Source organism: Centroberyx gerrardi, chromosome 14, assembly GCF_048128805.1.
Source record: "Centroberyx gerrardi isolate f3 chromosome 14, fCenGer3.hap1.cur.20231027, whole genome shotgun sequence".
In the NCBI taxonomy this organism is placed as follows: domain Eukaryota; kingdom Metazoa; phylum Chordata; class Actinopteri; order Beryciformes; family Berycidae; genus Centroberyx; species Centroberyx gerrardi.
In genome coordinates this window covers 18,237,700-18,264,591 of record NC_136010.1, presented here as the reverse complement: position 1 = coordinate 18,264,591, position 26,892 = coordinate 18,237,700, and the positions used below count along the sequence as shown (strand labels likewise).

Genomic DNA, 26,892 nt, shown 5'->3' with positions numbered 1-26,892 from the left:
TTTAAGTGGTCCTATGAAACATGACAGTGTGGTGGGAAAGCAAAGGGTTTTGCCTAATGCCACAGTATTCTGTACTCAACTAGGGCAAGGACCGTCTTACAGCTGACATCCAATTAAGATATGTGGTAATCCATACTTTCCCTCTCTTGAAATCCTCCCTTGAAATAGCCCAAATCAATAGCTACAAGTCTGCATATGTTTTGATCAGAAACATACATTTTAGTCCACCACTTCTACATTCACTGCTGACTGTGGAAATGCATTTGTTAGGAATAAATCTACTTTACCTGCTATCTTGTCAGAATCCACTTGACCTGTTTTGGTGTGTCTCTTGCTCCTGGTGTCATCTACTATCAGCTTCACATCTTCCTTTTTTACAAATTCTGACCCGACTAATTTTGATCCACTGCCATCTCCTCTTGAGTTTTTGATTTTCACTCCCTCTTTGCTCCCTATTTTCTCAGACAGTGCACCAGCACCAGCTGTCCCCACTTTAGGCTTGTCCTTTCCTGCTCCACTGTTTTTACCAAGTCCTGCTGCAGTTGTTTCACCATCTCTTCTGTCAGTGGCAGACGGCTCTTCATCTATAAGTTGTTCTGCTTCTTTTTTGGCTTTTATGGCTGTTTCCATCTGGTCCTTCTCCTCGCGGATTTTAATTTGTTGCTCTTTGGCCACTTTCTCAAGGTCCATCCCTGCTCCGCCAGCTGAGGTCGTTTTACGGGCTTTCTTCTTACCAGAGTCACTGTCAGCTTAGAGGATAGGAACATGTGAAATACAACATGAGTATCATGACACACAACTCACCTTTATTTAAGAAAACCATCACTCTTAATGATGCCAATCATTAAAACAATCATATTGTCATACACCATTGAAAGCATACAAAAGCAGAACTAACTTCTGTATGTGTGCATTGAACTGTGTTACCTTCCACCACCAGCCAGGCGCTGCACGTCTTGATGCCAGCCACAGCAGAGTAGATGCCTTTGTCCAGCTGCTTGCAGTCCTTGACCAGCAGCTTGTGGATCAGTTTGTCGTCTGACACACTTATGTTGTATTTTTCTCCATCCTCCAGCATGCTGTTCTTGCCCATCCACTTGATCCGGGGCAAGGGGTGTGACAGGACACACTCAAACAGAGCGTCCTCTCTCTCCTGGGCTTTCACCTCCTCGATTTTGACAACGAAGTTCACTTTGGGAACTGTGAACAACATGCATGCACGCACGCGCACACACACACACACACACACACACACACACACAAACAGATTAAAGAAGAATACTAGGCAATTTAAGAATACAATAATGTTATTCTCATATTCTCATGACCTACTACTTGTAAATATGGTTTTTCCAAAAACAAGAACTCAGGGAACCAAACAAAATCTGTATCCACGGATTCTCACAGTGTGTGTGTATGTTGTTACATCCAACATATATTAATTTTATCACTTCTGAACCAGAAAATGTACAGTGATTCCCTAAAAACCACCCTGAACACTACCATGGTCACCTTTTCAACAAGTGTTTGATATGATATTATTAGCAGATTAAAGGGTGAAAGGAATTATTCTCTCTTCTTTGTTGTTACTGCATGTGAGACAGTAGTAAGTGTTTACCCACAATGAAAAAAAAACTGTCCTAAAACATAGAACTATCACGCCAAAACCAAAACAGTATTCTCCTTTACACACCCAACATGCACCTCAAAATGAACTATCAAAATGGGTATGAATGTTAATATCCTTCATTGTCAGTCTGGAAACTACTTGGTATGCAAACTGACCATTTGGAAATGCTCATTATTCATATTTCTTTGGTTATGGACAATAATTCAATAGCAACTCTTTAGTTTTTTTCCTGAACATACTTCTGAATTCTGTCGTGAAGAGATTGACTTCTTCAACATCCACCTGATACATCCCCGCGTCTTCTGGCATGAGGTCCTTGATACTGAAAACTACCTTCTTCCCAACGGTCTTCAGGCTGTGTTTCTGTGTTGGATCTTCATCAAAAGGAATCATCACACCATCCTGCCGGGTGGTAGCAAGGAGTTACAAACAAAACCAAACATTCATTCAAAATTATGCTTGTAGTTTTTCAAATTAGCTCAGATAAAAAGAAAAAAACAACAACAATATGGTAATGAAATGTATGTTGTTCCATCATCTTGAATAAGTGTAAGTAAATGTAAGCCTCCCTTGGTGTTTTGGCACTGGCTGGTATAAAATAATTGAAAAAAAACTGATTCATATTTTTTTGGAAGAAACCTTAAAAGATATATGATTTTAAATAAGGTAAAAAAAACAAAACAACAACAACTGAAGAGGTCTCTAGCTGTCTCACCTTGTAGATGAAAATTCTACTGGTTGCATCTTTGAGCTCCATTTCAAACTCAAAAGAAGCAGAGCCATCTCCTTTAACCTCAATATGCCTCAGGTTTCTGAGGTACTCAACATACTGACAAGGAGAATCACAAGAGAGGACATGGAAAGAAACAGGTGATTGAGATGCTGGTGGGGTGGGAGGGGGAGTGAGAGAGACGTGAGTTAGAATCAATGAGATGAAATGAGCAATAAAAATGGATGATCATCGTTTGAGCGAATGCAATGCATCAGCTAACTACATTTGGATGATCAAGTTATCATGACACAATAATATGGCTGGTAGTGGATATGAAGAATGAACATGCAGAAATATACCTGATATAGATCTGTGAGTTAACTTGCTATACACTATGATTTATCTGGAAGTATATTACATCTATCTGACAATTTTCATACCTTACACTGTTCCTCCACTCGATTCTGCTTCTTCTCCTCCAGTTTCTTGAGCATCAAACGCAAGTCTTTGACACCAAACTCAGCACAGAGGCGCTCGTAGTCCTTCCTGTCAGCGTTCATGATGATGTCCCAGAACTTCTCGTCAACCTCCCCGTCTTCCTTCTTCGCCTGGTTTTCCCCGACTTTGCTGAAAGCATGAGGCAAATATTAGAAAAATAGGTAATTGTTCTGACTGCATTAATGGCCTACACACACACACACACACACACACACACACACACACACACACACAGAAATCTCATTAGGTACACAGCATCCTGAGTCTGTTTTCTTACCTTTTCCTCAACATCTTCCTGAACTCTGACGGGTCTGTGGCGGCTAAAAGTGTAGCAGAGTGTCAGATTAAATTCATATCTATTTTTTTTTACTTTTACTATACTGTACACATTTTTCATTTAAGTGGAAGTTTTTTTGAATCCATGTATTTATTTACAGTACAGTAAATGCTATAGTCATGGAAAACTATTACTCACTAATCTCTAGCTCCTCCATAGCCTTCTGTTTCTTGAATGCAACTACAAAAGAGATTATCATGAAGGAAATTATCACAACACACGCCTGCACAACCCCCCCCACACGCACACACACACACACACACACACACACAAATACACACAAACAATCACGTTTCGAAATACATTGCATGAACCTTGTAACTCTTACCCTCAATCACATTTAATGTTGCAGTGCAGACAGCCTTGCCATATTCATTGGAAGCATAGCATTTGTACGTGTCTGCCTCCGCACCAGACACTTTACGAATCTAGCAATACAAATAACATGCAACATGGCAAGTTGACAGTTGCACAGATTGGATTCACACAACAAACAGCACATATTTCATAACATTTTGGGGTTTTGCTGATTACCACCCACAGGATGTTTACCGTAGGTGAAATCTTGCAGTCACTCACCTCTAACGTGTATTCACCAGATGATTCATCATATTTACACTGAAATTTGTCCTTGTCTGAAATATCCCCTTTAGCTCTTTTCCATGTCACTTCTGGCTTTGGCTCGCCTGTCACCACGGCCTTGAAAACAGCTAATTTCCCTAAAGGATATGTGCAAATATTGCATCTTCATTTCCACATCTATGAATTCCATTCTAGGTTCATAAATGGAAAGATGGCACTGTTACATTCAAACAATCAACTATTTACTTTGTTTGCAAGACAATGGTTTACAGTCATACAATAAGTCATGTGTCTTATTTTAAGTGACCATGCAGTTAGAATTAAACATAAATTGCCAAGAGGTAAAACTCCAGATCCCTTGAAGTGTTTGATTATATAAAATGCAAACAATTCAAATATATGTCAATGTCAGCGCTCTGATATAACATGGGGAGGCTCACCTTCCTGGATGGTTAGAGAGATCGGTTTGCGTTGGAAATCCGGGGTGGTCTTGCCCTCTGGTACTTCTGCCACATGCTGAGTAATCATCACCCCGGGAACCTTAGATCTCTTCCTGATGATGGCTAAACAAAGCCAGCAAAAATAGAAGTCAGGAAAGAGGCAAAATATAATCCTAGACAAAAGATCCAGTTAATTATCAGGTATGACTATAGTTAAAGTACCTTAAAATCTAAACTTCAGAAACCAAACAAAAATCGGCTCAGCACAGTAGAATTAGAAATAAAAAGGCTGTGGAGAGTTTTGTTGGTGGCGTGACTACAGATTCCTTTACTTGCTACCAGCAGATGTCAGTCATGGCATATTTTACCCCCTGAGAGGTAGCACCTGGATTTTTTAAAAAGACAGAAAGGACCCCAACTGCAGTCAAAAGGACACTACTTGGGTGTTGGCAAGGCAGAGAGACAGAACTTTTTGAAGACTTAATGAAAACAAAGCAGAAGAAGGAAGAGTGGGAAAAAGAGAGCAAAGTAGCTACATAAAAGCCCAATGTCTTTCTGTTGTTTACCTTTCATGTGTTTTTTTTTTTTCATATTCATTTTCACATTGGCAGAAAGGCTTTATGTGTTTATTGTGGAGATGTGTAGAATGTAGAGAAGTAACATTTGTCATATCAATGCCTTCATTAAGTCTTCTTACCTTTCTTGTAGATCTATGTTGATATCTACGCCCATATCAAACAAAATTGTTTGTTGCTCTTTACTTCTGTAGATATATGCTGTACAGTATTAGTGGTGAACAACAATGTAAACATGTGGTTTCTGTTCTTTTCTGTAAATACACAGCATTTGTCTGCCTTTGGTTTAATTATGTTAGCCAATTGAATGTTTCAACTTGTTTATCACATGTTTGAACTCTTGAGTGATCACGTTTTAGGTCGCTCCTGTTTAGTGTTACCGCTTCTTACTGTGTCACCTTGTTACTACAGAGAAGGAAGAGCAGCTTCACATTGTGTTCTCACCATGGCATCAACAGAGTAAACAAACCGTACCTTCTGATAATATATTGTGGCTCATATTCGTATGTGCACCCACATTCAGTACACTGCCCACAAAGTTGAATGCATTACAGACTAATTCGCTGAGGCACTTCAAACAACCAGTGCATGTAATTCGCTCTGTGATCCCCTGCCTACCTGTTTTGTTGCCGAACATTTTCTTATCAGGCTTTGGATGTGTAAAGATAGGGGGATCACACGGGAGAAGATTTAGAAACAACATTAATCCAGGGATTAATGATTATTATGACAGGGACAGAGATGGGAGAGCCACCGTCCCGACAGGCCTGACAAACATAGCCGGGTCCTGCTGATTTAACAAGGCAGCAAATAGACGTTTGAGGTTATCAAGCACTGCAAAGACAGGACAGGTCACAAGCAGGCACAGTACACAATAATACCTAATGTATTATTAAGTATTTATTCCATTATTTACAATAATGGATTTACCCCTCGCATCCTACTGTATTGAGTGTTCATACAGTAGGGCATAAGAGATGATAAACAACTTCAGAAATAGTTCTATGTTGGTCTACTGGAAAATAATACGGCTCTCTTTCTTTTCACCTGACTTGTTGCCAGACACCTCATTAAAATGCTGAATATACCGATGAACGATGGAGAAACCTGGGTGACAAGAAATGATAGCAGATCAGTTAGAAGTATTTGAGCAAGGAAGCCTGTGGGAATTTTTTGCGACGGTTGCAAAAGTGGCGTGGACACATGTCCAGGGGAAGCTGTAAATTATTGTTTGCTCCCGTAGAATTGCAGGTTGTGTCCGGCAGGCACAGTTCCTTGTGTTTGATGAAAGATAAAGTATCTATCTTCCTTTCTTCTCTGCTTTGTGTGTGTGAGATAGATAGATAGATAGATAGATAGATAGATAGATAGATAGATAGATAGACAGATAGAGAAAATATAACTGAAAAATGAGAGAGTCCGTGTGAGAGACTGAAAGAAGGAGTGGGTGTGAAGGCGGGTGGTGAAAACACAGTCAGTCAGGCACACTGTGGAGAAGGAAAGCTTGCGGAGGCCTGAATAAACCGAGGCTCTGACAGGGTCATGGTTAAGGGCGAGGCAGGCAGGCAGCCTTAATCCAGGGATGTTTTCTTCTCTTCCTCATTTATCAGTGAAGCCTGAGAGAAAAGACATTTAGGTTCTCAAAACTCCAACTCACACACTTTTGATAAGGTGAGTGGGTCCTATTGATTGAGGCAATGTATATCATGTGGCTGGAGTGAATTCATGTTCATGTTTTCTCTCCCAGGAGTTGGTCGTAGGCGTTACTTTGTCCTTCATAGCTCATGTCATGTCAACTATTATATTATATTACAGTACCTTCTTTTTCCAATGTGTTTTGAAGCCAAAAGAAGTAATGTACTTGCCGATAACTGTTGATTTGCAACTCGTATGAAGATACATTGACAATAAAGTCTTTGTTGATGCTATAAACAAAACATGATAAATAGTCTTCAAGTAAATGAAGCAATAAGCCACTCACAGCCGTGTTTTGCAGTGATTTTAGAACAGTTACGAAGGGTTAGGCATGCAGGAAAGTGGCCTTGAGCTTATTCTATTCATAAAATCACAGCAACACACCTTTTTTAATAAAAAAAGAACACAAATATTCAATCAATACTATTTAAATAACAATAATAATGAAACATTATTCTTCTGTCAAGCTATATAGTTGTAGTACCGGTGTGAATGGTGATTTTTGGTTAGTGCATTCATATTTAACAGTTATACGGTCATAGTTGGGCATTTATTGGGTATTTTACAATAGACCTGAGTGGGACTCAGCCAATAAGAACTGAGAACTATATAATCTAGTTCACATTCATTTCCCCTCACAATAAAGGAAACAGTCCTGAAGCTCTGAGCGATGCGTCTAAGCACTCAATTTGCTGATACAACAAAACAAAGTGTTTTAAAATCACTGTTTTAATGCATGAATCTTTCAGTGCACACAGCATGGAGTGTTTTTCCACTCTCTAAATTGCTTGTTAACACCAGCAATATATGAGATTTTGACAGGATTAGTGGCAGCTCATTTTCTACCACTTTTTGTGATGAATTTACTTACACAGTTTGTGTAAGACAGTAATTGAATTGCTTTGCTTGTTTCGGGGAGTGATGTAGACAGTCATTATGGATAATCACCACCAACTAGACTAGACATGTGTGTTTCCATTATAAAATAAGGTCCTCATGGTGGTTCCTTATTTCTTCAACATGTTCACTTGATTTAATAATGGAATTTATATTTCTCTAGACATCAACAGATCCCAGAGTGTCTGAAAAAGAAGTGTCCCAATTTTAGATAGAGTGATAGTCTTGACAGTGTAGTCCAGACTTCCCATGGCAACTAACATTTTCTGGCAATAGTGATTTAGGGTGTAAGATGTTTCCAGACAGCAGTCAGTGAACAATTCTTCAGTTTTTCCTCCATACAGTCGTTATCCTTTTCTTTCACTCTGTTATTTCTAAATTCAGCTACTAAACAAATTAATTTTGATGACAAATGTGAGCAGTAGGCTTGTGGCAGGTATTTACTAACACAGCAATGTTTGTTGTTTTCTTCTACAAAACTCGCCCACTGGACTGGTTTTCATTATCATGAATGATAAAAGAAAATAGAGGAACTTAATAGAAAAAAGAAAGGCTTGTGGATGCTTATCCAAAGGCAACCAATAGCTTTAACATAAAAAAAATAATCTAATCTCTGGCAGAGATGTATGTTTAGATAACATGACAGCACATTACATTTAACACTGCTTAAGGTCTTAATCTCACAAGAAGTGTAATTGGTAATTGCAAACAAACTGCCGTCACTCTGTTTACTTTTATTTATCTCTTTGCTGCAGCACCACTTATAGTCAATTACTGTCAAAGAATCCCCACAGATTTATACTTCACTTTATATTAGCTGGAAGCAGTTTAGTGGAAGAGGAATGAGTTTGCGATACTGTGCCGTACCTTGGCCGCTGGCGGTTCGATCTGTGGTCTTCGCCCTTTTCCACATTTTGGTTGTGGTTATGGACAAAAAGGTTGCCCTGCAAGTAGAAAGTGAATATAAGCATCAATACTCTTTATGAGCCCAGAAATCAGCGTTTCCCAGTATCATGAGGCATTCTTTTTATGCGTTGATGTTCTTATTGCTGTGCAATGCCGTTGCAAAGTATGTTGTTAAAATCATCCATGATCCATTACAAAGTATAATAAAAAAAATAGTATTACAACACCATATTACAGTGCAACAGCGGCTAAGTGTTTAGTGATATAGTGATGACAGTTGATGTGTGTTAAAGATCTGTTGTTTCATTTAGTCTTATTTAACCAGAGCAATATTCTAGCCCTGTTTAGCCTTTTTAGGACCGCAGCCTTGACCTGGCAGGCACTTGCCAAGATGTCCAATAAATTTGAAGTGTGACACATTCTGGCTGTAGATCCTAAATATATTATACCACTGCACTGGCACATGATAATACCTGTCTTGTTCACAGCAAGCAGTTTACAGTGGTATAGACAACATTTTATCTTGTGTATATGAGAGAGAGGGTGAGAAAGAAAGGGAGAGTATGTTTATATTAAGCATTGTGCCTTGCCTTTTGTTTTTGACAAGTGTGACCACTATAAATGCCAAGTAAACAACCAATTAAAGAGGATTTAGAGGATTTATTGCTATTATGTTGACAGATCTAACTCTGTGTGCTTGTGTCATAGGTCGCATAACTCATAAAACTGCCAAGACTGCTATCTTGGGAATCGTCAAAATGACTTGAAGGTTGTACTTGTGTCTGGAAGCAGACATGTATAGCAAGGTCAAAAGTTCATTGCGTTTATTAATTAGTAGAAAACCACTTCCCTGTGTTACAGTTAAGTAATTTGCCTAGTTCTACTGGGCATTACATTGTATGTGCTAGTAGGAAAAAAGAAGTCGAAGCAGTTTTCAGTATGTTTATCGACCCGAAAGCGGGTAGTAATCGCACTGATTCAATTCAGGTGGGTACAAAGTAGTTTTGTATGTTCTCTGAAGTTCAAGCCTGATATTATCAGAAACCTTTATCAAGTTATTTGCTAAAAGGATGACAGCAACTTCTTGAAAAACAAGTGCAAAGACAAAGACAAATTAAGTGTATTCTTATAATATCCAAGAGGGATGTTTGAGAAGCCAGACATTCCCTTCATGTCATGGTCGGTCCAACGTCCTACAGCACAAGCCATAGGGGGTGCAGGACAAACACTGACGGCACACACAACCCTGGCTATAGTTAGCTGTAACCCTGCAGTGACTTCATATGATTACACAAAGCCAGACTACAGACTGTTCCAGATCTGCGAGTTCCATTCTCTGAAATCCACAAAGAGATATCAGACGCTCTCAGAGGAACGACATGAGTACATCAAAACTAACAAAACCCGGGAGAGTAGAGAGAGAGAGAGAGAGAGAGAGAGAGAGAGAGAGAGTGCAATTGTACCTTTGTCATAGCTGGTTATTTCATCTTTCTGTTAATCAAAGTTACAGTTACATTTGCATGCAACATATTTTGGTTACTTTGACAGTAAACGGTATTTATTTTCATCATGGATTGAGAGTTCAAGAAAGGATAGAAGACCAAAAGACTGAATCAGTCTTTCATACATTGTACCCACAGTATATTGAAATACAAAGAATGAAAACCACATCCTTGATCTGGTCTTCCTCTAAGTACACACCTCAGACTCCCCTCTAAAGAATCCTGTATGCCCTGCAGTTGTTCTACTTCTGTTATTCTTTAAGCTGTAATCCACCTAGATATCAAAAAGCAGCGAGGGCTGACCCGTGTTGAGGGTGCACCCTTGGTCTCGGACACAAACAAACAGAGAGGAAGAGTAGTTTACCTGTCTACAGCTCTGTCCTCAGCCCCACTGAGACTGCTTTATAGATCTGGTATAAGCTTGCGGCCCCCCTGGGTTTTACTGGATATTAAATCCTTTGGGAAAACAGGTTTGATTTCGCTGCCTGCAAGCTTGTGCCTAGACACAGTGACTGTCAAGGAGAGGCTTCTTGTGTTTAGGCAGATGGATGCTCGGAGGGGGAGGGTTATTATATGGGAGGAGATGGAGGGGGTTGTCTGAGGGAGAGGGGTGGGCTACCAATGACAGGTTAGTGCTGAAGTTTATCTCTCACTGCAGTAATTACTGATGACAGTGTAGTCATCGTTCGCAGAACATTTGCTGACAAGAAAATGATTGGTGGGTTCATTTTGTTTGTGTGATATCTGAATCCTCTTACGCATTTAAGTGTCAGAAGTACACAATCATGGGACTGTTTATTTAGTGGCTCTTTCAATTTCAGTAGTGTGATAATTGTTTGAAAATGCAAACAAATGGCTTATATAAGGTCATATAATGTCAGATTAAAATTTGAACACTTGTTCCACTTTTTTGAAATGACACTTCTAGAAATGTTTAAGCTATGATGTCAAATTTACAGCAATAAGAGATGCTTATCATTTGAATATTAAACTTTGATAATTTTATGTTATGACCTTGGGTGATAGCTGTGTTGTACCTCTGCTAGACAAGCGTTGGTATCAATTTGGACTGTGAAATTAATTAAGAATGTGACCGGAAGTCAAACATGCATTTTAACTTGAATTTTAATTACATTGATGGAAATGTAATTGATTATCAAAGGAAAATTAAATGACAGATTTGAATACCTTCTTCTTGAACGCCTCCACTAAATAAAATGAAGGAACATCCTTCACTAAGCTTCACTAACTGTATTTGTTTTGAACTCTACTTCAATTCATATTCAAATTCAAGAATATATAGTGAATATACTGTAAGTGGGTATCATATTCAAACAAATTTACAATCTGATTCTGAATTGACCCTCACCCTTGGTTGGACATTAGTGAAGTTCAGAAGTTGTGAACAAGGCACTTATCCCCTTGACTGCAGTGTAGGGCTTATATTACGCTATATTACATAATCAAAGGTATGGCATTTATATGGTATAATCTCTTCTAGTCACTGCTGTAAGGCAGTTGTGGCTTCAGAAAGGCAGGATCAAATGAAGAACGAGACATTAAGGGTCTGAAGGTCAAGTATTATTAAAATGGCTCAGTTTCATTTATCACAGTAGAATGTAGCAATGCAACTAATGCACACATTCTTTAAATGTGTAATGGGCACTACTTATAGTACACAACTCTATAGTAGATGTGAATGTTCCTGTTGTATGTGATCAACAGCAACAGCAGAGTCTCACACACTTTGTTTTTGCAGTTGCTGATCTATTTCCCTTACTGGAGGGGACTATATTTAATTCCTGTTATGTTCTCTCCATGGAAACCTGTTTGTTGTTTTTATATCTATCAGAATCTTAATCCCTCCCAATTAAGTCTAATTGAAAATTCAAATTTCCCAGTTTAGATGGAACTTAACACAACATCAGTACTGTAGTACACGGGAATAAGACAATGATTACATCGTGCCCCGACAATAGCATTCTCAAAAAAAAAAAAAAAAAAAAAAAGACATGACAGCTCTTCCAAATGTCCTTCAGTGGCACGGAACACCAAAGAAACTGGTATGGATCGAATCATGAGCGGAAACACCGGCTTCCTAAACGCCGGATGTGTTGGTCTCCATGGGACAGCCATAGAATCTACCAGCACAAGGTCTAAGTGGTGCCAGTCTCCTGTCATGGTTGTCCTTCCACGTGCCGTACCTCTAATGCATCTGAATAGGCCCTTGAGTGGGCCTGAGCCCACATAAACCCACTGGATTAGGAATTAAACCCCTTCAGCCCATCCTCCTTATATTGATGAAATGTCATGCTGCATAGCGATCATTCCAGTCATGGGGAACCACTGAGAGAAGCCGCTGAGGTGCTAACTAGACAGCCTGGCCTGCCTCTCTGTTGAGTACATTGCTCCGCTGTGGGAAACCTCAGCAGTGTGTCAGCTGAGGCCTTGTCACTCACTCTCCAACAAGGAGAGAGGATAAATACACCGTGTGGTCATTTTGCCATTGCATTATCTTGTTTTTTTACATTAGAGGTTAAGTTTGAAATTAGAGGTTGTATTGGAAGTTGCCTTGGAAATATCACACACAAAAATACATCTACAGTTGTATACATTGTAGCACTACAGGTGGTATGCAGTTTTGGTTGCTAAAAACTGCAGATTGCTGGTAAACAGGTTTAAAAAGCAACAATAAATTCCTTTTGCATCTCCATTCTAAACTATGTGCAAAGTAACTTACCCAAACAAGCTAAGAGTAAAACTAGTAGGCTACCAAGAGGTCAGAGCCCACACTAACAATTTGTGTACCATAAGTTTTTGGCAGCAATTTACTTTACAATGACCTCCAATGGAAAAAAATATTACTAATATTATTAATAGTATCCTCTATTTCACAAAAACCTCCTTAATACATCATGTATTTACAAGGGCATGACAGCGAAGTATACAGCTACCTTCTAAACAGAAAAGCTTGTAAAAGTCAGGATCAGTCTGCAGAGCATAATATATGTTTAACAGACATGCCACAGGTGATATATTGAGAAGCTGGCTGCACAAGTGGCCTCATTCCTTGGACCCCGGTATGCAGAGTGATGCAGCCGTCCTTCTTGGGACCTGATTTATCTCTCAGCACTGTCGGGCCATGGAGAAAGATCATGCTAAGGGAATAAATCAAGGCCAAATGAATAGATCAGAGGCATTTTGAGCATATAACTCTGAATGAGTGGATAGAGAGCGATCATGGTTTAGTGTAAAAGATCTTATGAAATGGCGAAGTTGGCAGCAATTTCTGCAGTTTAACAGTTTCAATGGGAACCATATACTGCAGTTACAGTATAGTTCTGTTACATTATTTCACATTTATGTCCCATGCTTGCTCTTTTTAAATATATCAAAGTAATGTTTGCAGTGTTTTTTGTGCAGTGACATTAAAATGCACTTGCACTCTGATGATTCATTCCTTCTCTGTGTTTATTTTCATTTCCTTCCCTGTGTTTACTAACATTTGCAGTTATCATTTTGTGTACATTCATATTCAAATGCAGTCAGGCATTGATGATTTGTTCCTTTCAATCATTTTAGTTTGCCTGCTTGTGGTTACTTTTTGCCAAGGTTATCTACCACACCGCACCCCCAGCCCTCTTAGACACTTCATAATAAGAACTCTTCATTCTGCCGCTACTTCCTTTATGCATAACTAAGATGAAGTCCCCTTCTGAAGCGTCTCAGTCCTGTCTTCACAACAGGCCCCCGGCTGACCTAAACTGTACCTGATATTTTTGTTTTGTTGATATTTTTTTGGAGGTCAGTTTTAAAAATGATCACCAAATCAAGCTTGTTACTGAAAGTCGTTATTTTGCAGCATTGTATATTTCTAAAAAAAACAAATCAGTTTTGGAATTGCAGTGTATTGACAGTGACAAGTCACACAATATACCTGACCTGCAGTAACAATGATAGTTTGTAGAATTGAACATAGCAGAATTAACTTGAAAATAGTGGAAAAGTCTCATACTATAGGAATTTAGATATTGATATTGTTAAAAATGAACGCAAATGACTGACAAATTCAGATAAAGTCTCAACATCTCAATGAAAAATTAAAGTCAAGAAGGAAAATCTCTCTTCCACAATAACAGTAGTGCAGTAGCATGCAAGATAAAGCACAGCTGAATCTAATGGAATCTAATGTCAAAAAAGGTCTAAAACTATAGGAATTTAATGGCCATCAAGTAATTCAAGTCAGGTCTGTGGTATCTGACATAATTTTCTTGCTCTTAAGAGCCTGTTTTACTGTTTTTATTGATGGTGCAGTTGCTACTGTGCAAATGTGTGTTGCAGTCTTAAGGGCTCTAAAATTAGGTGGCCTAATCACTGTTTTTGTAGTCAGATCTTACCCCAGCCGCCAGACACTTCATCATGTTTTATACTGTATGCTATCACCTGTTCATTATTGCTATACAGAGCATGCCTACTCAGAGTGCTATGATTGCTTTGAGACATCAGGCGCCTTTCACATGCCCGCTGCAATGCTGATGGACCACAGATGCCTATAAATCACAGTGAACTCATGGCAGACTGTGCCGAAGAAAGCAATGAGGGTGCTGAGATTGTGACATTTATTGTATTGCCATTGCCATCTCCCCAAGATACAAATTGCCACGTAGATGTTGTATATTGCCATTTTTAGGTGTTTGCTGAGAAAGATAGTGGGTGAAATGTGTACAATAGACTCTGAGTCACTGAATTCTGGGCTTCAGCCCAGAAATCTATGTTCAATAGCGAAAAGCTATTTTTGATGAGATTACTAACAACCTGAAGTGATCTGGTGTCCACAACAGAAAAGACAAAACAGATGCAGCTTTGATTTTATTTTCTTACTCAGCCACACAGGACTCTGACTATGGTAGCAAAGGGTTCCAAGGGAAAAAAAATACTTTATGAAGAGGCTTGGCACAGTAATATATTTATCAAAGAGGAAACATGTTTCACAGTGACAGTGTACATCAGTTATGAGACTCAGGACTATTTTTAGCCCAGTTTGTAGTTCAGCCATGTTGGAATAGAGTGTTCCTTCCATGTGTCACCAATGAGTATTTATGAATTGCTTGTCTTGTATTGATTTTCAACATCTTTCCATCCAAGCAACATTTATGAGCATATCAGTAGACCAAGGCTCGTCCTAGCTTGAGCACACATAGCTCATAAACCTGCCCAGGGCTCATGACTGGAACAACTGGCTCTGCTTAGCTAATCGCAAAAGTGCAAGGTGTAATGCCAAATGGGAGATTAGGAGGACAGAACTGTTCAAGGAGTGTGAACACAGTTGCACCAAGGTTGACAAGCAGGATGACATATCGCAAACATGGAAGGGAAAACTTGGTGAGAAAGTGTGATGAACCTGGTGGAATTAGCAATAAACATCATGTGCTGCTTCCATGTAAGTCAGATGTCAAGCTGAGATGTTTGTGGGGAGCAGTCTCCGAGCTCTATGGGGATCTTGGTGATAACTCAATACCATATACAGTATTTCCAAACATGCATAGTGTAGATCTACCTTTTAAAGTATAAATATCACTTGTACTGTATGGCAATGCTGGTGTATTATGTTGTTCCTTGACTCAAATAGTCATAATGTCATAATATAACCCTCCAAGTAGATGGTGCTTCTGGTCAACATGACTATAGACTATAATCTTTTGCTTTTGGTCAAAATAGCAAGTATAGACAATAATCTGTTTGTATGACAGTTTGTTGGGGCACTTGAAAAGAGTTTTTGTAGTTGAACAGCTGTTGAATATTGATAATTTCATACTCTTTATCATATCATACATATTGAGATAAAATTCTTCCATAGTTGGTCTAGAGTTCATACTTTCATTCTAGACAGTTCAGACTTTACAAGCCTGTAGGCCTTTGGCTCAGTTGCTTGTGCACAATTTTAAAGAAATTCTTTAATCAGCCTCTTCAATCAATATTTGCAATGCTGCTTAAATGATTGCTCTGTTACTACTCTTTATGAATTACTAAACATTATCAGATGAACCTGAATAGGTTCTTGTACATACCTGTAGTCTTAGATGTGGTAAAATGGTATGTAGTAATGTGGTAAGTAGTGTGGTATGGCTGAATAGCAATTAAAATGATTCAATAGTACATACAGTGTAGCAGAATAAAACACAGCACTTCAAATGCAAAGCAGAATTTATTGCATCTTTCCCCGGGGTTCAGTCCTGTCATGAATTCAACACATTTGGAGAGACGCTTACAGAACTCCTGTCTGACTTGTGGCTTTGTGTTTTTTTTTCATGCAAGATCTTCTCCTGTAAGAGATAAATCAGACAGGGGAAAGGGGTCTGACAGAAAAGTCTTTGTCTACTGTCACAAAAATGATCCCACTCTCTTTGAGAGAGGGGATTTCTTTCACTGCAATGAATTGCATTCTAAATCCTCATCACATCTTGCTGATGGCTCCATTCCCATCCTCATTACTCACATCTCCAAAGGCTCCAGGCCTGATTAGCTCTCCCCACTGACACATAATCTGTGTGCTTTAGACACTCAGACCATGGAGCTCTGATCGTTGCCTGCATGCTCCTCTGGCCAGCAACACTTGAACTTTATACATAAGAGCAGCTGACCAACAACAGCAAAGCTTGTGCCGGTTGGCTGCACATACCTGAGGGCTTTACTTTGAACGTTGGCAACATTTAGGCTGAAAGGCAGTTAGTGTGATTCTCCTCTACACAAATATCAGGATTGCAAAAGGTGTGTATCAGAGCTGGCTTGGCTCTTCGTCAGGCCGGGATAAACACCATGCCACAGAGCTGTCAAAGAGCCGGAGATTGACATAAACATGGCACAGTCTTCAACATCGGATACAACCCATCTAGAGAGCTTGTAGTCTCATCAGACAGCCCAGTCTGGGTTGTCATCAACATAATGGCAGCAGACATTCAGTGCTTTTTTTTTTTTTTTACAACAAATTACTCGTGAATGTCTGCGGCTTCCTCTGCGCACTGAAACGTATACAAGTAGAACACATAACTAGTATAAATAAATAAGGAAATCTTGTTCAACTGGCTTCATACAGAACACATGCAGTGTGACCTGTAAATGTGATAAACCTTGAGCAGCAAGTGGATGTCTCTTCTGAAAATGAGATAAAAGGTTTAAATGTTCACAGAGATGAACCAAACTTAGCTGGAGAATATAATAACATATATCAACTATTAAATTCACTGGTATTTGTTTTTATTATTTAAAAGATGGGTTTTGTTCTCTAAGCTCCCGAGGTAAAATGAGGGGGTTGCAGTTTAGCTCTTAGCTCAAATGTTATGTCATATGCCTGAGCCCCCTTGCTAAGATAATTAAACTGCCTTCACCAGGTTCTGTTTGGTTCTTAAGATGGATTGCGCCCTGGTGTCAGTCATTCGACCCACAGATGATTAGACTCCTTTGCCATTGTAAACAAGGTTGACCTTTATGACCAGAACTTAGGTGATGGAGTTCTCTCTCTATACTTTCCACAAGATGGCAGTAGATTTCCTTGATTTGCAAACTGAAATTCCAAATTTAAACCAATTTCCCTTTGAGAATGTAGCCTTTTTTTTTTTATTCCTTTGTGCAGCATGTTGAATTTTAAAGAACCTTCCCTTTTCTGAATGTTTTTATGGTGTAGTCGTCAAGCAACGTACAGCATGACTGTATGCTTTAGAGTACAGTTTGTAACATTTACCAGCAGAGCTCGTGCATCCAGACCCCTTCCATTAACGTTAGAAGCCATGCTTTCTTTATCATGTTGTTATTGTGGCATAATGTTTTGTGATCTATGTGTTATGGTAAAGCCTATTTCCTTTGTTGTCTGGCTTCAATGCATTTTAATTCACCGGGTGAAACTGGAAATAAATTCAGCTGGACCACTGCAAAAAAGACCACAAAGAATAAGGTTGTAAAGAGGAAGACGACTTATTACTGTATAGATTTTCTTCATTGAATTTCAGGCTATTTTCCATCTATTGAGTGGCTCTTTCATTTTGCTGGATATGAGAAAGGCAATATACAATGATGTGGCAAGGCTATCTCAGTGAAATAAATGAAAAAGCCTCTTAGGAGAAATGTGAGCCTGTCATTCTTTGATTGTCACCAAGCAACTGCAGCTAGACCAAAAGCTTAAAACTACCTCTGACCCCATATAATTTCAGTGTTCCTTAACCATCCCACCTCACCCACTGCTTCTTTGTGTGAGTGCTCACTTCTGTTCCTTTTCAGCCCATCTTCAGTAGTCACCTGATGTAGATTGTAGAGTGACAGGAATTAATTTACAAGAAAGAGCACAATCACCTGGGTCAGTTTGGCTAAAGGAGAAATAAACCCAAACAGGACAGGCTTGTGGCTATCAAAAGCACAGTACTCAGATCAAAAGTTGCATTTTGGCTTCCCTTTTGAATTTCTCTTTTTAGATATAAGTAGTATATGTCCAAGTTGTGTCCTATCAGGTTATCTGCCTTTTATATAATTCCCTCCACTTCTTCTTCTCTCAAGACTCTTACTCCTATGTTAAATTCGTTTTTTGACTTCGGAAATGCAGGCTATACTTATGTGCGCAATAGTCATGTTTTTGATGTAGCAAACCGGAAAATTACCATAAACATAGGGCTTAAGATGACTGACTTTCAGAGTCAGAGGCAATTTTAATATTTTCATTAAAGCAATGTTTATTTTTGATATACTTTATATGTTTTTGGTTTATGTTGTCTACTCCCTTGTCATTGGTTTATTTTACCCCAACAGTAAACCCAACAGTAAACCAATGGGGTAAACAGCTGATCAAATAATCACAAGAGACAGCAGATGTTACATTGGGAAGACACTGCATGGCTACACTTGAAAGCGAATCGAATGAAATTTCTCACAAAATGTGGCTGGCTTGTGTCTCAGCGGGGCCACATTTGTAATTTGTAAAGTATTTGTGAGGATCACTTAAGGTCATACAAACATTGACAGTTCATTGCCATTTAGTTTCCTCTCATTTCAATATAGCAAGCAATTATTTTAAGTATTTTTTAGTACAATGAGGCTCCAAGAAAAATGTCCCTCATTGACTCATCCAAATCTCTAATGTTGCTCGGTGGAAATACAAAACAAGACACAACTTTGCTCCCTGGGAACAATCCCCCTCTATGTGTTACCTTCAATGTCTTTCTGAAGGAACATGCTTAAAACCTTGGCATCTAAGATCAACATCAAGATGACCCCCTATGCCCAGCAGTCTATGAATATAGCCATGGGGATTCCCATGTTTGCCTCTTTGTGTTTATTTGAACGCACACTGAGTCGAGGACGTCTGCACTGCATTATGACCCCCAGCATTGAACCCCAGCAATCAGAATTAGCATAATGTAAATCCAAACTCATGCTGATTTTCTTTTCCATGTATTAAAGCAGCTTGTGTAATATGAGACCTAACAAAGACCAAAGTGTTTTTTTTTTATTTTTGTTTTTTACTGTCACCTTTTCATATCAAGACTTTATAAGTCTATAATCCCACATGATAACCGAGGTTGACCAATATTGCACGATTATACAGTAGATGACACTAAGATGAAACCTTTTAAAAACAGATTTTACAGTATTACAGTCTGATAAATAAGATATAATCTGTCTACAAGTGTCAATTGCAAAGAAAACTGTGATTGTGACTATACTGTATCTATTAGTAGCTTAGTGTCATAGAGAAACTATTCCAAAACTAATTATGGATGCATGTACAAATGTAAATAATAATGAAGGAAGGCCTCTAAAGTAAAATGAAATAAACTGAAATAAAAAAAAAAAATAAGTTAAATAAAAAAACAAAAAAACAATTACATATCTCAGCTTTATACTCCATATGTAAAATTGTATTTCATGTAACAATATTAATAATAATAGGCTACTTTTCAAAATATGGTCATGTATAAATAAAATGGGCAAATTCAAAGAGATTAAAATATGTGAAAATTATACAGCTATTTTAAATGTGATTTGAAAGATGACACTCTCACTACTAATTAGTGGTTTACATGTGGACACAATTTTATTCTTTTAACTCCATGAAGTCTACAGTTCTCAAAGATGACTGACAGAGCCAGTTCCACCGCCAAGAGCAGTGTACACATGAACATGATCCGGCTGATACCAGCCAGAGGAGCAGTTTATTACTAGTAATCCACTCAGAGGAACACTGTCAGAGCTATCTGGGCTGTTCAAGGGCAATCTGTATGTGTGGCTTAACGACAGTCTGCACATCCCACCATTTTCTTGTTGTGTCCTTCCTGTCATTCTTCTGGGAAGGCAGTCCAATAAATGAAAACAGAGCCACCTCAGTGTTAAACGAAGAACACAAATATAATGGACCGTTCTTTGACAGTTCTTTAGCTGAGAGGTCAAGTCTGTACTCTAGAGGGTGTTTTTAATCTAATGAAAACTATAAGTCACATTATTTATTCATCACTAACTCATCAAAGAGAGAGGCCATGAACTTGAAATGATAGCTAAATGAAACCACTTAAATAGCAGATTAATTAGAGGAAAAACATTAGTCACAGAATAGTCAGTCAGATGCCTCCAGTGATTATCCCACACAGCTGATTCTAAACCTTAGTAAGGGTGCGCATGTACTTTACGAACATTGTTTATGAAGTGAAGGCAAAATATAGAATGATGGTCTCATCACTCTGCAGATGTCCTTCTCTCAAACACTGGGGATGGTTTCCACACAAGAAGAAGAAGAAACAATGGCAGAGATTTATGTTTTTTTAATGGCTCTAAGTAAAGAGTCGTGTGGCAGTTTGGGTTGCGATCACACGGCGCAGATTGTTACTGGTAATATGTGGTGTCTGTGGCTCCCTATCTCTCAGCAAATCCTGGTCCATCAACCAACAGAACAAGCCTCCATGAGACCATGATACTTAACCATCCACTTAACAAGATGGCCCAGCAGCAGCAATTTAGAAAAAAGGGGTGGAAAGTGCCTATCAGTCTTTGAACTACTGCTTAACTGCATTGCAGCAGAAGACCCACTTAATACAGAAGATGGCAGATAAGCCAGTGAAATTCTGAGGCCATAAGTTGAACATCTAAAAGCTCTGCTATTAGAGAAGCTACGTTTGCAGAACTTGCAGTGACAGCAGTACCCATAGCAATGATTTTCACAACAAAACTATTGACAGGGAAAAATTTAACTGCCCTTCAAGCAGAATCTTCATTAGATGTGCAATAAGATGGGAGAAAGCTTTGGGATATGAAGTCATCAACTGCACATTTTGCTCTTTTGAATCTGTTTTTTAATGCAGCTAGCATGAATTTGATTTTAAGAGGTCCTGATCTGAGGATGAAACAGTAGGAAAAGTGAGAATCATGCACTATAACCCCCACCCTCCCCCAAACCCCACACCAACCATATGCTTCAGACAGCACATTTGAAACGTCCTAGTAAAGGTCATAATGTAGTAATGAAGGTGATTGCAAATTGATTTTTTTTCAATCAATTCCTTCACCCATCATCCAAGAGAGCTACAACCACCCTCCCACTATATTTGCTGTTTTCGCTCTCATCTTCCATTATCTTTTTTCATCATAGAAATCATTTAACTTCATAATGACTTCAGAAATACCACGGCCTGTTCAATTCTCCTATCGATGTCAGTCTTTGAATGGCCAAATGTAGGTTAGATTGAAAAAACAGAAAAGGGCTTAAATAAAACTCACACAGGGACACCTCTCTAGACAACCTGGCATCCATATCCTCTCCACTCATCTTTTCTCTTCTGCCAGAAGCTCAAACCAGTTAACATGTCAAGCAAAAAGCAGACAATTTCACCTGTGCTATCACCACCTTTCCCCTGCTCATCTGTTCCTTTATAGTGGTTCGCACGGACTGGACCGATCTAACACTTTCTAATCAAGCGGTCACCCTTTATCATCTGCAACTGACAGCTTTAAGTAGCCATAAATAAGCGTGGGCCAAGCTCCTCATTTGTCATGTGAGCCCCTGGTTGCTGTATATCTCGCCCTTTAGAGACCATAGCTCTTCTTTACAGCTTCTGCCTTAAGTAGGCAACGCTGGGGAATGACGGCAACAAATAATCCTGTGATAATAATGGGCCTTTGCTCCTCAATAATGATGAAAGAGACCCCTCATAAAAATACCTTTTTAAGCTTTCATTTCATTAAACAACAGGACCATTAGTATCTCAGAATTTATTCAGTGGTGGACCCGCTGTAGGGGATTTTTCCAACAGGCCACTGCTGGAAATTGCATTTTAAGTGCATTTTAAGTGTCACCCAAACCTTTCTGGAGAAATTTCTGGAGAATAAGAATTCCATCATCATTATCTTCTGGTTTCAGGGTTTCAGACTCAGGAAGGTAAATGCCAAGATATTTGAATCCCCCTTCACAAACACCGCCCACACCCCTAACCTCCCACCGCTCCATCACCTATTGAATAAGAAACTTCAAGAAAAAAAAAAGTTGTATAAAAGTTACTTCTCAGTCTTCACAAATTGACTTCATAATCCACATCACTTCATACCACGCTAAGTAATTTCAACTTGATCTATGAACCTATTTAGTTCAGTGAATGCTTTATAAGTTGTTCTTAGCACTAAAAGTTGTATTATTATATTTGAAATGTTGTCAGTGTGTTTAGGGTGAGGACATGTTGACATACTGTATAGTTTAGGTGAATGCCAGGCATTACACATTATTAATAAGGCAATCTGAGATTAACTGTGGTTCCATCTACAGCCATTAATCTTAGAAGGATGTGTCATATGCCTACTAATTGGTTTTCAGGAACTTTGCCCAATCTTAACTGTTGTGTGGCGAAATCACAGATGAGAATTCTATTGACTATTGAGCTGTAGCCTCATTAGTCATCCCACATAAAGTTTGCAGAGACTGTATGATGAATCACTGGTTTTAACTGTGCGAACAGGTAAATATAAGCTTCGTACCCAACAGCTGGCTGAAACAGACCCTGAGACCGATAGTATGCTATTAGCTATGCACAATGCAGTAAATTTATGAATAAGGGGTAAAACAATCACCCAAATTATTAAATCAAAAAATATTTCATTTTACTGGCAATGGAATCTCACTCACACAAGTGGAAATACTCTATGTTACACCCTATTCAGGCACATGTTTCATATACACTTGATCAATCAGGACTGGACAGGTCAGTTGGCAGGTATAGGATAACATTTGTCAAAGGCTTTAAAGCCAGCAAATAACAACAAGTCCAAAGGAAAGGGATAAATGATGCTCCTGGACAGAGTCTTGGCATTTGTTTGTTCCATTCAGGAGCACTAGAAACTTAATGATTAAAACTAACTTTGTAGGGTAAGTCAAAATTTAAGTCAAATTAAAAAACATGTCAACAATATTTTCATTAAAATTTCATTACTATCAAATATGATTGCAAACTTTACAGAACAGAAAAATGCATGTGTGTATATATACACAATATGTGGGGAAATGGGAAATGGGCACACTGACTCATCAATATGTACAGTGACAAACTGTGGTGAATCCCCACATTGCCTAGTCAATGTGGCCAGAAAATGCTAATCACAGCGGTATGAGACTCTCTCAAGCGACTTGCAACACACTTTGTTCTCAAGCCAAAAACCTAAATGACAAAGCATTATTATTATTACAGTATCTTCCATTGTGATGTGTTACCTCTTCACTAGACGTTTATGTTGGATCTCCGCTCTAATTAACTAGCTTAACTGTCTCTACTGTGAGAATGTGACTTCATTATTTGTGTCAATTCTGTGCCACCACAAGCTGCTCCAGAGACCCGTCGATGTTGTTGCAGTTCCTTGGTCACCGATAGAGGTCAATAAATGTAATAGATTACTTAATCCCCTTTAAGATTAAGGTTCTACAACGGTAAGTTGTAGGTAGGTTTTGATCAATTATGTTTGGTGTTTAACAGGTGTTGGAAATATATATACATGTTACATCACATGATATCACATAATCAGGAAGATGACATTTTCTTTTGTAATGAAACAGAAAGACAAACACATAATGAGAAAAGGAAATAAAAGACAAAAAAGAAGAAGGATAAAAAGAAGAAAGCAAAACTCTAGCAGCACCCTCTCACCTCACCCTTACTCTATCTCAGAACCCCCCCCCCACCACCACCACCACCACCCCCAGCACCCCACAACCCCACACATCCCGTCCCCACCCCAGAACCCTGCACTCTCACCATGCAGGAGCCACACAGCACCAATGTCACTCCTGCATAATTCCAGAGTATATTGCCCGCATACAGCATGCATTTGTTATATGTCACATACAGTACACAGCATATAATTACTTTATCTGTTGGTTAACAGCTGTGCATAAGCAACAAAGTTGAATAACATGTTAGACGGGCATCAAAGCCAGCACTATTAAAACAATAATACTTCTTGTTCATGTCAAGAGCTTCCTTTGAATTGATCCAGTAAGGTATAACAAACACATAAGTGTAGTACATCTTGAAGCAACATTGCAAATCAGTGTTTTCCACTGATGAGTATTAGTAGTATTCATCATTGAGAGGTGGTGAAACAAGTTTAAAAAGAGAATAAAAAATAATGAAGTATGTAATAAAGTAAATATGAATAACAATTAAAGATGTGACTCATTAAGTACTTTACAGTTGTCTGCTGAAGCAAACGCCAGGCAGGATTACTAGCCCACATCTATCCCAGAAGACAACTGTTTGTATAGATAATAGTCATTTTAGATATGTCAGCACATACACACCCACACTGTGCACGTGCATGTGCTTGTGCATGCAAAACAATGTGTACATGATTACTTGTACAATAGTAAAGTAAGAGATGCATAGAATCTATGCAGTAGAATGAATTAATGAGTTCTAAAGCACTCATGTATCACATTTCATTGTCAGACCTCTCAGAGAAAATGAGCAAAAAGAGCAAAAGGAATCGGATCATGATTTCATTTGATGTAATCTGCGAGATGTGAGGTAATGGATAAACTTGAAATGGATCACTTGATGGTTGGGTTTCTGGATGATAGTGATACATTAGACCAAACTGTATGCCAGTTCAGACATAGAGAGGGTTGTTTGATATCCATTTTCCAGAGACCATCGAGTGGAAGTGGCTTGCATGAGGTTTTCATGAGGAAGTGATAATCATCCAAGACAAACACCATTGGTTTTCCTCCTGTTAAAAAGCAATTTATGAAGTGGATGGGTGCCCAAGTCTTTGCCCCATGGAACACCTTGGGCAAGCATTGTTGATCACAGTTGCAATTAAATGAGAAAAATGTGACAGTGAGATTATATGTGCTCTGGAGGTCTATGAACTCACTGCCACTAACGCTAACCTTATCCCTATCTCCACTGAGGAAAGTTGATACTGTAGGCTGGCCATCTATCAAGAAAATTGGAGACTGATTAAAAATATGTGAGGTGTTTTGTTGTGTTTTTGCCATATAGTGAGCAAATAGGAGATAATAGGAGCAAACTTCTCATGGCCTATTTTCAGAGGTGTATTGGAGTAAATCAGACTTAATAACTTGTGTGGGAGTACTACTGTGTGTAATATTCAATATCAAGAGGTTTGTGTAACATAACTCAAAGTAATTCAGAAATCAGTGAGAAATAATTACTGAAAAACTCAACTGAACAGTGCTAAGAAAGCGCAGTGTACTGTAACTGACACTGCTACTGTTATGCGGACCTAATCAGTGCCTCAGAAACTAAATTAAATATAAATCAATATTATGACTATAGTGCTATCAGAAATGAATGCTAGTAATTTCAAAGAAGATCCAGCGCATTTCTGTCTTATTTTCTGAGGCAAGTTGGTCCTAACTTCAGGGATCCTAAACAAATGTCTGCTTTCTTGTCCTTGTACTCCAAAAGGCTACAATACTGATCATAAGAATACAATATGGCTTGGGGCCAAGCCATATTGTAGAAGAATTTATCACAAAAATCAGAAAATTAACTGAATTATCTGAATTCAACTTGAAGCCAATTTTAACAGGCTAAAATAGTAGATCTGATCGCTCTTTTCAGTTCTGCAGTAGTGAAAGGCTCCAGGTATTCTTCTTACAGTGAGACAAAGTATAGAATAGAACAAAGGTAATAACAAAGAGAACAGAATTGATCCCACGCACCCATTGTAAAATAAAGCAGAGTCTTTTTAAAGTCTTTAAAAAGGTGCACCACAACCAGTCACTAGGAAATAGCTGATGTTTAACATCATTCAAAGTGAGTGGCATAAACAGGATTAGAGACCGAGAGGCTGCACTGAATAAGATGGTACCTGTGTGGCAGTTGCCTGTGACACGGTGATTGTGATTCATAACAAGGTCAAAGGTACATCAAGTTCTCTCCACACTTAATGGATGGCATTTCGTCACTGCCGCTTTGGATCTTTGGAGTGGAGGTTAAATGAATTCTGATTGCACTCCGTTGACCGGCAGACAAATGCCCGGTCTGTGGGTCAGGTGAATGCATTCTTCAGAATAAATCGACAGAAATGATATGCTACTGCCAGTCAGTGAGTGCACTTCAGACGCATCAGGGGAATGTGTTTTCTGGCCTCCCTGTCACTTAGAGTGCACACCTCTTCCACAGACCATTTACCTCTCTTTTTGAGGTATGGCGGGTTTGAACGCAGACCTAGTTTCAGCAGAATCAGCCTCTTATGTTACTTGTGCCAGAGCCTGGTATAGACACCACAGACAGTACAGATAAAACATTTACAAGAGAGTGTTTTTCATGTCGTCATCAAGTAAGCAAAAAAATGGTGTCTCGTGGTATGACCTCAGTATAGTGAGACTAAAACACAAAACATCATGAGATGAAATTGATTAAACGGGCATCAGCAATTATCTGCTTAGATTACTAATGATGGCATCTGCCACTGAATTGTTGTTGGTTTTTAGCTATTGTCTGAAGGCTGGCTCTAATTTAGTTCCTGATGTGTCCCCTGAGGTTTCCTCAACAATTAGTGGAACCCCCTTAGGTTATCATTCAATAAACCGCTGTTGACAAATACTGAGTGGGAGATCAATAACGATGATGGCTT

General features: G+C 38.8%; 1 protein-coding gene across 1 annotated transcript in view; it reads right to left on the bottom strand.

Moving 5' to 3' along the window:
* LOC139908057 (immunoglobulin-like and fibronectin type III domain-containing protein 1) overlaps nt 1-10,274 on the bottom strand; it is a 31,019-nt gene extending 20,745 nt beyond the window's left edge. The window contains exons 1-12 of the mRNA XM_071894636.2: nt 10,139-10,274; nt 8,224-8,310; nt 4,200-4,312; nt 3,757-3,896; nt 3,506-3,605; nt 3,316-3,357; nt 3,118-3,160; nt 2,783-2,969; nt 2,346-2,459; nt 1,870-2,032; nt 928-1,200; nt 552-749 (exon numbers count right to left, since the gene is read on the bottom strand). Of these exons, the coding sequence (XP_071750737.2) occupies nt 552-749; nt 928-1,200; nt 1,870-2,032; nt 2,346-2,459; nt 2,783-2,969; nt 3,118-3,160; nt 3,316-3,357; nt 3,506-3,605; nt 3,757-3,896; nt 4,200-4,312; nt 8,224-8,279 (1,429 nt within the window). The 5' untranslated portion in view covers nt 8,280-8,310; nt 10,139-10,274. The remainder of the gene's footprint in view (nt 1-551; nt 750-927; nt 1,201-1,869; nt 2,033-2,345; nt 2,460-2,782; nt 2,970-3,117; nt 3,161-3,315; nt 3,358-3,505; nt 3,606-3,756; nt 3,897-4,199; nt 4,313-8,223; nt 8,311-10,138) is intronic.
* Between the last annotated feature and the right edge of the window lie 16,618 nt (nt 10,275-26,892).